The sequence below is a fragment of the Panicum hallii genome, chromosome 2 (assembly GCF_002211085.1).
Source record: "Panicum hallii strain FIL2 chromosome 2, PHallii_v3.1, whole genome shotgun sequence".
NCBI lineage: Eukaryota > Viridiplantae > Streptophyta > Magnoliopsida > Poales > Poaceae > Panicum > Panicum hallii.
In genome coordinates this window covers 29,922,308-29,935,751 of record NC_038043.1, presented here as the reverse complement: position 1 = coordinate 29,935,751, position 13,444 = coordinate 29,922,308, and the positions used below count along the sequence as shown (strand labels likewise).

Genomic DNA, 13,444 nt, shown 5'->3' with positions numbered 1-13,444 from the left:
GCTGAAATGGCCGAAATCCCTTCTTGAGAGGGAGCCGATGCTCAACTATGCTCCTGTCCAACCCAGGCATTTCCGTATAATCCTAGGCGAAGCAATCTGTGTACTCTTTTAGCAAAGCTATCATCAGCTCTCGTAGACACGGAAGTAACTTTTTGCTGATAAATGTTGGTCGTGGCTTATCCCTAGGACTAATATCCACTTCTTCAAGCTCGTCAGCTGATGTGATCCCGTATCCTAATTTTTCGTCATCTGTTAAGTCAACGCTGCAGATGGACAGAGAAGATAATAAAAAGAATTTTGGCTGATCGTTGAGATCGGCCGCTTTATATCCTTCATTGGTCTTTGAAATTTTACAATTGAAGTATGGCCGGCTGCTAGAGCGGGCCTCCCTGTAACTGCTATGACCATGTAAAACACTTGCCATCAAAAGTTTACATTTTATTTTTTGGGGCCGATCATTGGGATCGGCCTTGCTGAGTGCGTCAGAGCAGCTCGCTCTTTATGACTTATCTACTTTGTAAGGCCAGTGGATAAGACCAGTCTCACCTTATTTTTTGTAGCTTCAATGCGGTCGCAGTCTTCCAAACTGATCCCTGAGATCGGTTCTTGCGCGTCCCAGGTGCTCATGACAGCATGCGAGATCTCGATCGAGTCATCTGCATGAACCACCTCTACCTCATCTCCATCCCACTGGATTAGACACTGATGCATTGTGGAGGGGGTGCAGCAGTTTGCATGGATCCAATCCCTGCCAAGTAGGATATTGTATGTGCTCTTGCTGTTGACAATGAAGAAAGAGGTTGGGATAGTCTTGTTTCCAACAGTTAGATCCACACTAAGGATGCCTTGTGTCTCTGATGTTTGGCCGTTGAAGTCGCTCAGCGTGACGTTGGTTTGATCAGATCTCCAGCGGACCGCCCCAACCGACGCAACACTGAATACGGTATTATGTTAATTGCCGCTCCTGTATCGACCAACGTCTTGTTGACAGGTTGACAGGCTGGCCGTTTATGTAACTCTTAAGATATAAAGCCTTCAAATGCTTGTAGTTTTTTGCTCGGGGCTTCTCAAATATTACTGACTGTGACTCCAAATTAAGCTGGACTACCGATGACTCTTCACGGCGTAGAGCTGGACTACCGATGACTCTTCACGGCGTAGAGTGTGGAACTTCATGTGCAATACAAACACCGTAGGTGCATGAGCTGATATCTTCGCATCTTTGACCCGTCAAATCAAGTACCAACGCCGCCAAATCGAGCTGGTCTGCCGTCGAATCGAGTACCAACGCCGCCGAATCGAGCTCGTATGCAGGTCGAATCGAGTACCAACGCCGCTGAATCGAGCTCGTCCGCCGTGGAATCGAGCATCAGTGCCATCAAATCGAGCCCTGCAGCTGTCAAAGTCGAAGCGAGGAGAAGAGCCCTGCAGCTGTCAAAGTCGAAGCGAGGAGAAGGCAAAAGGTACGTCGAGCAGCTCAGAGTGAGGGGGAAGCTGCCGGGGCCGGGATCTAGCGCGTCGCCCGTCGTGACATCTCCTTGCTAAGAACCCACCACGTGCATCCCGCACCGCAGCAGCAGCCTTGATGGGCCCCGGCTGGGGAGCCGGGGAGCTACCGGCAAGGGCATTTGCGGCCGCGCAGGCCAACAAGCTCTGGCTGGAGAGATGGCGAGAGAGAGAGAGCGCCACGTAAGAGAGTCAGAGAGGTGAGGCAGAGAGGCGCGCATGGGAGAGACAAAGGCAAAGAAATGCTTCGGGAGTGTCGAGGTAAACAAATATATCAGGAATAAAAGGAACAAATAAAAAAGAAAAAAATCTGACAGGTGAGTCCTACGTGTCAGAAAAAGTAGGGCTGAAATTAGAGACTGTTGTTGGAGTTAATGGTAAAAATCGTAGCCCAAAAAGTAGGAGTCCTTATTTTTTTATTAAGGACTCTAAATATAAACTAATTATTGCTGGAGTTGCTCTAACATCCATCAAGAGTAAGATGATAATTTTATCTATCTTCTTATACCCAATAATACAACTACTACCGTAAACCAGAGGGAGGAGTACGTGTTTTAGGCAGGTCTGCATCGGGATGAAACAAGTTTCTGAACAAGGACTTGCTGAAATCATAACATAATTCAGAAATATTCACCTCAATCCAATGTTCTCATCATATCACAAGCTCTAGATTTCACTATATAATCAATAAGAAATGTTCAGGAATACAAGGTTCAAAGAAACAGTGAAACATCAACCTATACACCGCTATACTAGCACTACCTGATATTGAGAGGGAACCAAGTATGATTACCTCAAATGAACTACAATAGGCCCTATATGAAATTATATCAAAGCCCTTTGCAACTTATTAATCCGTATCCAGCACCATATCCATCTATTGGTGTCCAGGTAGAACTCTCAGCGTATACAATCGTAATGAACTTTTCACCAATCACTCTCAATGAATTGAATGCCTATGGCACTGCGATTCAAGCACCTTCTTCAGATTTCTTCTTTATTTCGAGAGCAGCTCCAACGATGTTTCCCCTTGTTATCATCCCAACCTTCAGGAATGGAAATTTCATAATGTTTACACACAAAAATGCTCAAAATGTTTTGCTAAGGGTATTGAGCTACTGAAACATGAACAGGAATTGCAAGGACAGAGCCACTTACAAGTCTCCCTGTGGGATCAACTACAGGTAATCTCCGGTACTTGGTTTCAAGTAGCAACCTTGTAGCAGCGTCAAGATTAGTATTTTCACGCACCACAAGAGGTGAAGAAGTCATAACATCACCAATTACTTTGCCATTAGTTTTGCTTAGTAGTCTCTGGATCTCACGGAATGTCTGTAGAGCAGTGATTATGAGTTTAAAAAAAGTCTATCACAAAGAGATGACCACAAATTCATTCATAATAGTAGTGAAAGCTAATGAGATAAATAAACAGTGGAGCATATATTCCTCATCTTAACTGATACAGAAATATATTGTTTAAGCCAGACTGGTATAGTATTCCTGATGTACAAAAATGTGGTTCAGAGTCTGATGTGGTGCAAGCATTTTATTCTAAGGAGGAGCTGCTTCTCTCAACATATAAATTCCCATTAAGAAAAAGTGCCTCCATATTGAAGCAGAGAATTTCATGTCAATAGGTGGGAGTTAAAAAGGCCAGGATAAATAAAGCTGATGTGCAAAAATAATATTTTTAAATAGTAGTAATAACTAGCCAAAATGAATAATTCAATTAATATTCAGGCTATACATAAGATGAAAGATACCTTCCAAGTACTATCCACATCAGGGAACATGTTTGTATTTGTATCTGCCAGTCCATTTCCTAAATCATGAGATGAATATAATAAAATAACAGATACTGAATGGTACCAGATACTATGCATACAACATATATAACTATAACGATGAATTGCATGATACAATAAAGTAATGGAGAAAGGATACGATTCAAGTGCTATATGAAATATACTAAAGATGGCATGTAAAAGTAGCATGAAAAATACTCCCTCCGTTCCAAATTGTAGGTCGTTTTGACGAATCAAGATACATAGTTTTTGCTATGCATCTAGACATAGCGTTTATCTAGGTGCATAGCAAAAAAGCTATATATATCTAGATTTTCCAAAACAACCTACAATTTGGAATGGAGGGAGTACTTGGTATTTGCGCAGTTCTAAACAGATGGTGTAATATGAATTCTTTCTAAGAACAGGATTGAAAGTTCGAGCGAATCAGAAATACCTAACATTGAGTCCAGTGCTAATAGATCATAATCTGAGACGACCCCAACCTGCGGGTGCAAATATTTGAAATATAATTGATATCAAAGATAACAATGTAATAATAACCAAGCTTATCGGTGTAATTCAAGTTACCAGAGGAAAGTGAACTAAGTGTATTCAGTTCAATAACAACATAATATCACAAAAATAATACTCTTAAATCTATAAGACAATTGGGGGTAAGATTTAGAATAAAACTAACCAGCTTCCAGTTGTCGTCAACCACAGGGAAGCCAGAAATCCTATGCTGCACCAACAGCTCAAGGGCTGCGCACAAAGAAACAGCAGAAGTAAGCAACTTCAGAAATTACAATGCAAACAAGCACGTTCATCACACTGGGAAGGAGAGGTACCTTCATCAACTGATGTTGTAGGCTTGACGACATGGAGATTTTCCTTCCTCGTCATGAAGTCACCAACCGTGTAGACTGCATTGCTTTGCTGAACAAGGAGGACGCAGATATCATCAGCAAAAAACTGATGTTTAAACCCATATACATATTTTAAGAACAATTGACTTGACATATGAACACTAGATGTGTGCGCGCTTGCTGAAAGAGGCATGTGAATGTCGATTGACAGGAGTGTGAATTGCACCAGAACGACTCTTGTTAGTGAATGTTTCTCTGTTTACCTTTCAAATTTGGGACGGGGACACCATACTACTAATCTAAAGGAACATTTTTGTAATACAAAGGTGCCGTTAGCCTGTTACAAGGTTATTTCAAAGCAACTCCAGCAGACCCTTAAATTTGGAGGGTGGAATAAAAAAACCAAGCTCCAGCACACCCTCCACTAAACCCCCTATTTTGGGGAAGCCTCCAAATCTTCTTCCTCCACCCTCCTATGGAGCCCCTATCCACTAACCATCCTTCGGATTAAAAGAAGAGGGTAAGATTAGAGGCTACTGCTGGAGTTGAGGTTAAAAGACTAGTAAAAATAGAGCAAAAGACTAGTAAAAATAGAGCAAGAGCTCAAGAAGTAATTTGAGTGCCATTGCTGGAGATGTTCTCACTTCTTTTTCTATTTTGAGGAAGAAAAACCTCCAATTAAAAAGAGCAAGCACTGAAGCGGATGACCGTGAGATTGATTGACGGAGTCAAGAGATGGAGATCTTGGTTTAGCATTCTTGAGAGAATTTTGGCAGGAAATGGAAGGGATTGGTATCAAGCATAATTAAACAATCAGATCCAACACAGCATCAACTCAGTTTTAGAAACGGAGGGAGGAGTACTATTCCAAACAAGTGCGGGTACCAAAATAGCATTAATTCCTCCTAACCAAAGTAATTCCACAGAAAAGTAAAAAAGCAAAGCAACGGTGGAGGAGGAAAAGAAAAAATATCAAGCGAAACTCGATAGCCGTCCTCACCACGGCGGCTGGAGCGGCCGCTGCGGCTGCGCGGGCGCGGACGGACCTGCGGGACGCCTGACGCAGGCCTGGCACAACCCGCCCCGGGCGGCGCGCGGGCGTACAAGGGCGGCGCCGGGCGGCGAAGGTGGCGTCGACGGCGGAGAGCAGCAGCGTGGCGTCCATGGCGCCGCCGTGCGTGCGCCGATGGATTGGGCGGTCGATCCGGGCGGCGCGAGGCTGGACGGCGGATGGTCGCGGCTTGATGGTGAGATGGCTGGCGACGGATTCACTGGGGGCTATGCGTGCTGGGTGGCTGTTTGCCGCGCGCGCTTGGCCGCGTGAAGACCTCGTTTTGGGCGAGGCTGACTCCGACGCGGCCTACGGTGGCTCGACCGCGCAAGACGAGAGGGGGAGCGCGGCCACAAGGACTCGAGTGACGGCGGGGGAACTGAAAGATGATGATGGTCTTGCTTTGGTCCGGCGGGATGAGATATTTTACGAGCTTGGCTTGGGCGTGCGACGGTGTCCCTCGGCTCGTGGGGCTCTAGAGAGTAGGGAAATCATGTTTACTGGTTTCTTTGGTATTCTCTCGGTGATTTTTTTGTTATAAATTCTTCTGTTCTGCTTTGCTGACCTACTGAATGCCAATTGCTTGTTACTTTTGATTAAGTTAAGGATGAAAACAGATGGAAAAAATCCCATCCCACCCGTATTTCTATATTTATCCCGCCTATTTTTATATTTACAGAATAATGGAAATGGGGCGAGAAGCAGAAAGGGGTGTATCCCGTACCGGCGGGATCCTTTTTATTCAGGATGATCCCATATTAGTCATGTATTATAAAATTCGGACAAGATTTAGTAGGCACACCATATATCCTCTCTTGTTTCTCAATATCAATTAGTACACTTCATGGTTTAATCAATCATATTTAAAAAAAATAGCTTGTGTAAAAGTGGGTGCAGTGTTATATTTATGCGAGGTGAACGGTGATTTAGGTAAATTTTTCGGTTCCCGCCCGTTTCCGTAATCCGTATATCCCGTTTTCGTCCCCGTTCATGGCTATTCCACTCCCACTCCCACTTTCCATAATAAAATACGGGAACGGAAATGGTTGAGAGATTTTCCCGCCTGTTCCGTCGTTTTTTATCCCTACTTTTGATAGTCCAGTGGTTTTCATTGTATAGTCTCTAGTGTTATTCTGGTTATCAATTGAACTGGTCCGTTTGCAGATAATGCTGCAGTGCTTGTGAATACCAAGGTTGATGTGAGAGAGAAAAGAACTACAACCGTCTATTTACTGCATCAACATCAGGCTGGTGCAGTTTGGCATGTAACACGATAATCCCCTCTGTTACATGCTCTGATACTGAACTGACGGCCAGGAGTGTGCTGACCTTTGGCCTAATGTCTCTAGCACAGCAAATGAAATCGTTTGAGAGCTTGTTGGAATCTGTTGCAACTGTTGGACGTGTTCTAGTGAACACAAATTTGTCTACCATGCCACTTGAATCTGTATAACCCTACGCTTATCTTCAGTTTGCAGACTGACTTTTTTTTCCGTGAGAATCCTAGCTCATATTTAAACTTTTTTTTCGTGAGAATTCTGGTTTATATTTAGGATCTGTTTGTTAGAGCTGCAGCTTTTGAAGCTTTTCTAAAACGCTGTTGCTAGCTTTTTGCTTCTGAAAAGCCAATAATAACTTTTAGATGTTGCTTTTAACTTTCTAGGCTCAAAAGCTAAAAAAAACATAGAAAACTGAGCGAGCTTTTCAACTTTCCATATAAACTCGCTTTTTCTGAACTTTTAGCTTTCCAGAAGCTACGTGAGAGCTGTTTGTTTGAGCTTCTGGGCAGCTTTTCACTAGCTTTTGGGGCTTATGGGACAAGCAAAAGCCAGTTGAAGCAGGGCCAAAATCCTATTCATTTTCACTCCAAAAAAATCCTATTGATTTGGAAAACAAAAAACGGAGAAGTGAACTGTTACCACAAAAAAAATCCTATTTTCAATGTGTTCCATACACCTTGGCAACGTAACACATATTTGTATATGACACCGAGCAGCAGGAACATTACCCATCGGTTTCTTTGTACTACTGTTGGGAGAACAGAGTAAGATTGCTACTCATTCTTATATTAACATTGATCCAACCCTTCATTGACTCCCATCTCTAGACTATAAAGCTAGTAAGGCACTAATTGTCATCTGGACAGAGAAACAAGCTCACATCAAACCCTGATATCAATTTCTTCTATAAAAACAGTGGAAAAGTATAAAAAAAAATTAATGCATGAAAGATGCAAACAGCTTTACAGTCAACAGCAGGCTTAGCAGAAGAGCAAAACTACAAGTGGAAGTATTGCTGGCACCAGCAGTGGGATGGGTCTTGAACTCTATAGTTCCTGAATAGACGTTTCCATTTACAGAGGATGTGGAGGAGGAGGAGGACCATGGAGTCTGATTAGGTGCCCCCGTGTCCTTGCATGCACCCATTGGTGCCCCTGCCTGCAGATAGATATTCATTGGTGAGGAGTGAGGACATTGATGAAAAACTCTGATCTGAAAAAAGAAATATGACTGAAGTCGTATGCTCCAAAAGAGAATGTTCCACAGGTTTTCTGGAAAAATCAGGCCTGGTGCTAATGATCATGGAGAACAACTAACATGTTAAGTGGAAGGGCCATAAAGTGTTCCAACGTTAAAACTATAGGTCTTTAATTACCTGGCAAGCAGCGATGGTGTTGCAACCACATAATGTGAGGCCATTGATTCTGTCTTGAACATCAAAAACACCACCACCATCACTTCGCTGCACACAGCACAGTAAGAAAATTTTTATTCCATACAACAGATATATCTTGTTTGTAATTGTGGGAATAAAATATTACCATGTAGAAATTCACAGCTATGAAGTTGGGGATTCTATTTCCAGCTGCAGCATAACAAGCTTGGGCCATTTGTGGTAGCGCAGAATTCTCTTTACATGCTTCATTCTGTACAGGCATTGTGGGGAAGTAATTTTGCAGAAATAGAGATGCAGATCTTGAGTTCAGTGGCTGTGATTCCTTTCTGTTTGGACAAGAACCAGGCACGATCCCTGGATCTCCAGCTGCCATGACCATGAGAAATGAAATGTGAATTTCGATACAAGAGAAACTCTTATGTTTGTTGTTGATGGAAGGTAGCAAACACAAGTCAATTGTGGATACCCTTATAGTGAACAATAGTTACCAGGGCCATTACTGTTTCATTTTTCAGATGGAAATTTATACATGGTCACCAGGTCAATCTGAGGCAAGCTAGCCCCTTGGTTAGGAATACAATTTCTAAACTCGATTCAGGTGTTGCGGTAACTAAAGTAACAAATCATATCCTGAAGTCGAAACAACTTTGCATCTGTTTTAAACCAGATTACATCAGGTGAAGTTTGTGCAATTGAGATCCTGAGGACATTTTCTAGTTGATTTCGTTTCTTATTTAGCCACAAGATATGTGTACTACTAGTGTGCATAACATGGTTACCAGTCTGAAACATTTTGACCAATATTGACAGACAGCACGTTGTGCATTTTACTTTGTTGATTCTTAGAGTCTAGACCACAGATATGATTATTCAGAAGCTTCAAATGACAAGCAATCTCATTTGTGTGACAATACAACTATTAGTCTTGTTCAGTGTTATAGGTTACTTATGTCTTGTTTAAAAAGGTGCATAACATATTGATGAGATTGCTACACGTTTTAGACTAGATACCATGTGTCTGAAATAAATGATAGGGACGTCATCCAAAAGATGCATTCTCGAAAGAGTCAGCACATTTTCCACTGAAATCAGTGTGACTGATAGATTTACTAAAACTAATACCATATGGATACGTAGCCACCAAAACAATAGGAGGAAGGAAATCTTCCATTTGCACTTTTGCAGATGATTCCACTCAGGTTTGTTATGTGTACTTAGTAGAAAAGATGACATTTCAGAAAAACTGTAATTTAGTATACATCAATACTCAAACATGAATCTACACATTACGTAAAACTTTATAAAAATGCATTTGCAAAGCTATAGCACATCCAATGCTACTTCTTACTAGCAAAATGGCAGCACATATATTTAACACAAATTCAACAGAGGATATTGCGCTATATGTTAGTAACATTGACAGAAAAGAATGCATGATTTGGTTGCAACCAGAAAGAGTTTTTAACGGTTTAAATGCATAATATATTTGTTTATTGCAATGGGACATTGGGACCATGTGTGTAATTTATGTCCTTTCTATAATATTTCAGCTACCATAGTGAATTGGGAATGGGTAAAAAATACTGAACAAGTATAGCGCGGTATGAACATCAGATATTTTTACATTTTGACTACCATCAGTCAAATAATTATGCACAAAACCATAATACGAATTTCAAGTTCAATCTTCGGAGTAACACATGTGTTCCAGGACATACTTTAGGTAATTAGGCATTAATTGACAATGGCAACATTGGCATGTACGATCTTATATCATGTACATCTTCAAATAGTATCATCCTAATAAACAAATTAAAATTATTTAAAATTAGTTGAACTGAATCCTAAGCGCATGTCTGTGCTAAAACCAATATGATGATTATGTTGAAACAATCTGACATTCTTAAAGAAAGCAGTTTTTCTGGAATGCTAAAGTAACTGCTGGTTATTTATGAACATCGATATATGGAGGGAAAACAATAAAGTCACTCAACATTCACTGGTTTTGGTTCTAAATTGTTAGTGCCTAGATCATACTCGTCTTTGTAGTAAACTAATCACTACACAACAACTCCATTCCCGTCAAACTGGTTGCTGTGTGGAAAATAGCCTAAACTAATCACTACACAACAATTTCATGGCCCGTCAAACTGGTTATTTTGTGGAAAATAACCATGTTAAATAAGATTTTTTAGAACTAAATCATGTTATTGCCATATCTCAACTCTTAACTAGGAAGATACAGTAGTACATATTGTAATAAAAGTGCTTTAGATTTGGTCATCACTATCTACCAATATACAAAAAGCCATGTGATTCTATGTCTTACTAGAGCAGGTAGTTGAACTTACACTCATTCTCTAGCAAGTAGCTCCACTGGTAAGCTATTCCTTCACTAGCCTCCTTTGAAGCATCAGAAGTAAACACTAGCACCCTGTGGTTCTTTGCAACCATATCTGTGACGCTTGGCCAGTCCTTGCCATTAGTTGGCATTTCCGAGATGGGGTACCAATACTTCATCAAGTCAGCAGCAGTAAAGACCTTGCTCAGTCCCATCGGTGAGCGAACATAATCCTCGATAAATATTGTTACAATCTCTGAGGGATTCTCAGAGAGAAACGCTTCCACCTCTTTTAGTGTCTCAACTGCTGGTACCTAACATCATAATTAAGTTGAACATTTTAGTTTTCGGGCCCATGCAACATATCTTGGAGTTGCAGGTAAATTTAGGAACAACGAACAAACTATCGTTTCCTTCATTTATTAACACCAATTGAATTCTTCCAGAAGGTGCCCTAATCCAAAATTAGGGGATATTAAGAATATAATGAAAACAATAAGCAAGCACAAGTCCTGAGTCTGAATATGGAGTTAGAGAATTATGAGATGCGCGATGAACTGGTAAGTATCTGCAAGGAATAAACTCACAAAAGCGGTGAAGTTGTAGCATTGCCCTTGCAGGGAGTGGCAGAGCCATACATCATCGTTGAAGTCATACATATCAAGCATTAGTCCCCTGACGCCATTCTGCAAGCACCTCCACATCAATTTCTTAATCGGTCACACTCCGCTCCCAAACATACAAAGTCCATTGAAAAATCTGCTTGTAAGATCCAGAACCTACCCTCAATTGGTTGGTGACGGAGTCCTCCTGGTTGTAGAACGTGACCCTCTCGACCCCAGTGCGCGACGGCTCGCCGAGAATGGAGAAGGAATTGTGGGTGACGAGCCACGAGTAGCGGTTGAAGGGCAGCCCCTTCACCTGAACAAGAAGCAAAATCCCCCATAGCATCAGGATTCAGGAAGAAGAGAAGCTACAAGGAAAGAGACGGAAGAGGGGAGTGTGGTGGATTACAATGGAGGTGGGCTGGATCGCGAGGTTCCTGATGCAGGAGGGCTTGGTCCTGCCGGCGGCGGGGCAGCTGCCGCAGTACAGGCCCGTGCCGCAGTCGCGCGCGGAGGAGCACGAACCCCCAACCTTATCGGAACAAGAACCACAAGAATCATTCAGGTGAAGTGAGTTCTGATCGCAGGTTTAGCAAGAAAAGGCGTCCAGATTAACTAATCGCGCCCCAATTTTAGCAATAACTAGAAGAATCCTAGCAAGAAACTGAGGATCTGATCGAACCGGGCCACCCACAGATAGGTACACCCAAGAAACTGAGACCGCAGCAAGAATCGGACGGCAGGTTGGCTAGTTACGAAGGAAAGAGAGAGAAGCCGGTACCTGGGCGGAGCAGGGGACGAGCGGCAGCAGTGCGATGTGGAGCAAGAAGAGCACGGAGGAGGGGAGCAGCGGCGGCGCCATCAGCTGCGGCCACCAAACCACACTTCCCCCACCTCTCCTTCCTTTTTCAGAGGGCAGGAGTGATCAGTGTGAGAGCGAGTGATCTGCTGACGGCTGTTAATTATAGTACCTGTGGTTTGGTGCTGAACAGGAATAAAGAAGAGCAAAGACAAGATCACAGTCCCAGAGGTAGTGTTTGGCTTTGGGGGCAAGAACCGTCAACGCGCTTTCTCATCGCTGCTGCTGCTGCTCGTAGTTTGTCATCACGGATGATGGCAGACCAAGCAGCGCGTCCATGGGGGCGGCTTTTCTTTTCTCGGACGGATATATTAGTATGTAAACTTCCACGTACCATTATCGTGTGTTGCAGACACACCATATAAGATCAGTCTTGATGAAAATTCCATTAGAAATTTTATAAACATAAAATAAATGACATGTCACGTTAGCAATTTTACTGACTTAGCGGTATCGCTGTAAAAATTGGTGGGAAAGAGTTTTATAAGATATGGAAGAGTTTTATAACATAACTCCGTCATAAATTGTGAACTAAGACCGGTCTAAGTATATATAAGTTTTTTTTGAACTTAGCGATACGGATATCATATTCTTAGTTTTGGTAAATGTGCAATGAGACTGTGTACTGAAACTAATATAAGTATATATAAATTGTTTCTTTATTATAAAAAGTTTGGCCGAATGGTACGCAGCTCTAGTTTGTCACATATCTGCACCATCATAGATTTAGATTTATGGATTGAAATAAAAAAATATATTGGAACTGTACCAAACAACCCCGTGAGCTCTGCCTATTTTTCAAAAAAGCCCTCCAGTTTTTAGATAATCAGAACTAAACCCAGCTAGCCCAAACATACCCACCCTCGAACTAATTTTTATTTTGACGTAAAAAGGAAAAAATAAGATAATACAGCCGTCCTTACAAAAATCCCCTGCGAGGCAATTTTTTGTTAAGCCCCCTCCAGCGGCCCCGAACCCTAACCCGCTCTCCTTCCTCCCCGCCGCCCTCTCCCTCCCTCTCCTGCTCCCCGCCGCCACCCTCTCTCTCCCTCTCTCCTCTCAGCCTCCCCGCCGCAGCCTTCCCTCCCCTTCTCCCTCTCCGCCTGCCTCTGTCGCCCCTCCCCGCCGCCGTCGCCTGCTCCCGCAGGATCCAGATCGCTAGCAGGAGGGGGAGTTGGCGATGACGCGGAGGTCTGCGGCGGTGGGGGTCAGCGAGAGGGAGAGCGGGAGCGGGGCGCGGAGGTGGTAGACGCGTGGGAAGAGGCGGAGGAAGTGGAGCGGGGCGCGGCGGTGGAGGTGGCGCTTTTGGCAGCGCGAGCGCTCGGGGGAGGCCCGCAGCGTGTCAACCAGTGGCGAGCAGAAGCTGCGGAGGAGGTCCGGTAGGGTGCGGTGGTCGGGAAAAGAAATGGCAGTGGAAATGTGGTTGCGGGAATGCAAGAGGGAGGACACTGGAAGCTCAAGGATGCGTTTCAAGTTGAGGAGAGGGCACAGCGAGCGAGAGCTGGTGCTGGTGGCCGGCGGCGTGCGTGGCGGCCGCGGGCGGAGCTCGGGCAGTGGCGGGGGCAGCGTGGCGCGTGCGGGAGAAGACAGCGGGGAGAACTAGAGCGGCTGTCGATCGGGAAGCGACGCGTGGGGGCTGCCAGGAGCAGGAGGTGGCACCGGTCGGGCTGCAACGACGGCGAGCAGCAGTGGAGAGCAGTTCGAGCGGGTGGCAGAGCGGCGTGGCAAGGTGAGGAGAGGGCCAGCATGGGGT

At 43.7% G+C, this 13,444-nt stretch overlaps 2 protein-coding genes across 3 annotated transcripts; both read right to left on the bottom strand.

Moving 5' to 3' along the window:
• Positions 1-2,150: 2,150 nt before the first annotated feature.
• Positions 2,151-5,629, bottom strand: LOC112882722 (CBS domain-containing protein CBSX1, chloroplastic-like). The gene is made up of 7 exons (XM_025947847.1): positions 5,160-5,629; positions 4,142-4,229; positions 3,991-4,055; positions 3,748-3,796; positions 3,270-3,328; positions 2,665-2,838; positions 2,151-2,552 (listed from the first exon to the last, which is right to left on the bottom strand). The coding sequence occupies exons 1-7, from the start codon at positions 5,322-5,324 to the stop codon at positions 2,478-2,480; spliced, it is 675 nt and encodes a 224-aa protein (XP_025803632.1). The 5' UTR covers positions 5,325-5,629; the 3' UTR covers positions 2,151-2,477.
• Positions 5,630-7,170: 1,541 nt separating this feature from the next.
• LOC112883170 (PI-PLC X domain-containing protein At5g67130) lies at positions 7,171-11,951 on the bottom strand. 2 transcript variants are annotated; one of them, XM_025948425.1, is made up of 9 exons: positions 11,804-11,950; positions 11,614-11,735; positions 11,242-11,364; positions 11,011-11,148; positions 10,815-10,913; positions 10,238-10,541; positions 8,032-8,252; positions 7,866-7,952; positions 7,171-7,648 (listed from the first exon to the last, which is right to left on the bottom strand). In XM_025948425.1, exons 2-9 carry the CDS (start codon positions 11,692-11,694, stop codon positions 7,427-7,429), a joined length of 1,275 nt encoding a protein of 424 aa, XP_025804210.1. In that variant the 5' UTR covers positions 11,695-11,735; positions 11,804-11,950; the 3' UTR covers positions 7,171-7,426. The 2 variants fall into 2 exon arrangements, with proteins under 2 accessions (XP_025804210.1, XP_025804209.1); XM_025948424.1 differs by having other exon boundaries at positions 11,614-11,951.
• Positions 11,952-13,444: the final 1,493 nt, after the last annotated feature.

Excerpts from the sequence above, each read along its gene's own strand:
- LOC112882722 (XM_025947847.1), bottom strand. The coding sequence starts at position 5,324 with ATGGACGCCACGCTGCTGCTCTCCGCCGTCGACGCCACCTTCGCCGCC. Across the intron at positions 4,230-5,159 it reads CGGCCGCTCCAGCCGCCGTG|CAAAGCAATGCAGTCTACAC; the intron begins GTGAGGACGGCT and ends CTCCTTGTTCAG. Across the intron at positions 2,553-2,664 it reads TTGATCCCACAGGGAGACTT|GTTGGGATGATAACAAGGGG; the intron begins GTAAGTGGCTCT and ends CCATTCCTGAAG.
- LOC112883170 (XM_025948424.1), bottom strand. The coding sequence starts at position 11,694 with ATGGCGCCGCCGCTGCTCCCCTCCTCCGTGCTCTTCTTGCTCCACATC. Across the intron at positions 11,365-11,613 it reads TCGTCCCCTGCTCCGCCCAG|GTTGGGGGTTCGTGCTCCTC; the intron begins GTACCGGCTTCT and ends TGTTCCGATAAG. Across the intron at positions 10,914-11,010 it reads CCGTCACCAACCAATTGAGG|AATGGCGTCAGGGGACTAAT; the intron begins GTAGGTTCTGGA and ends AGGTGCTTGCAG.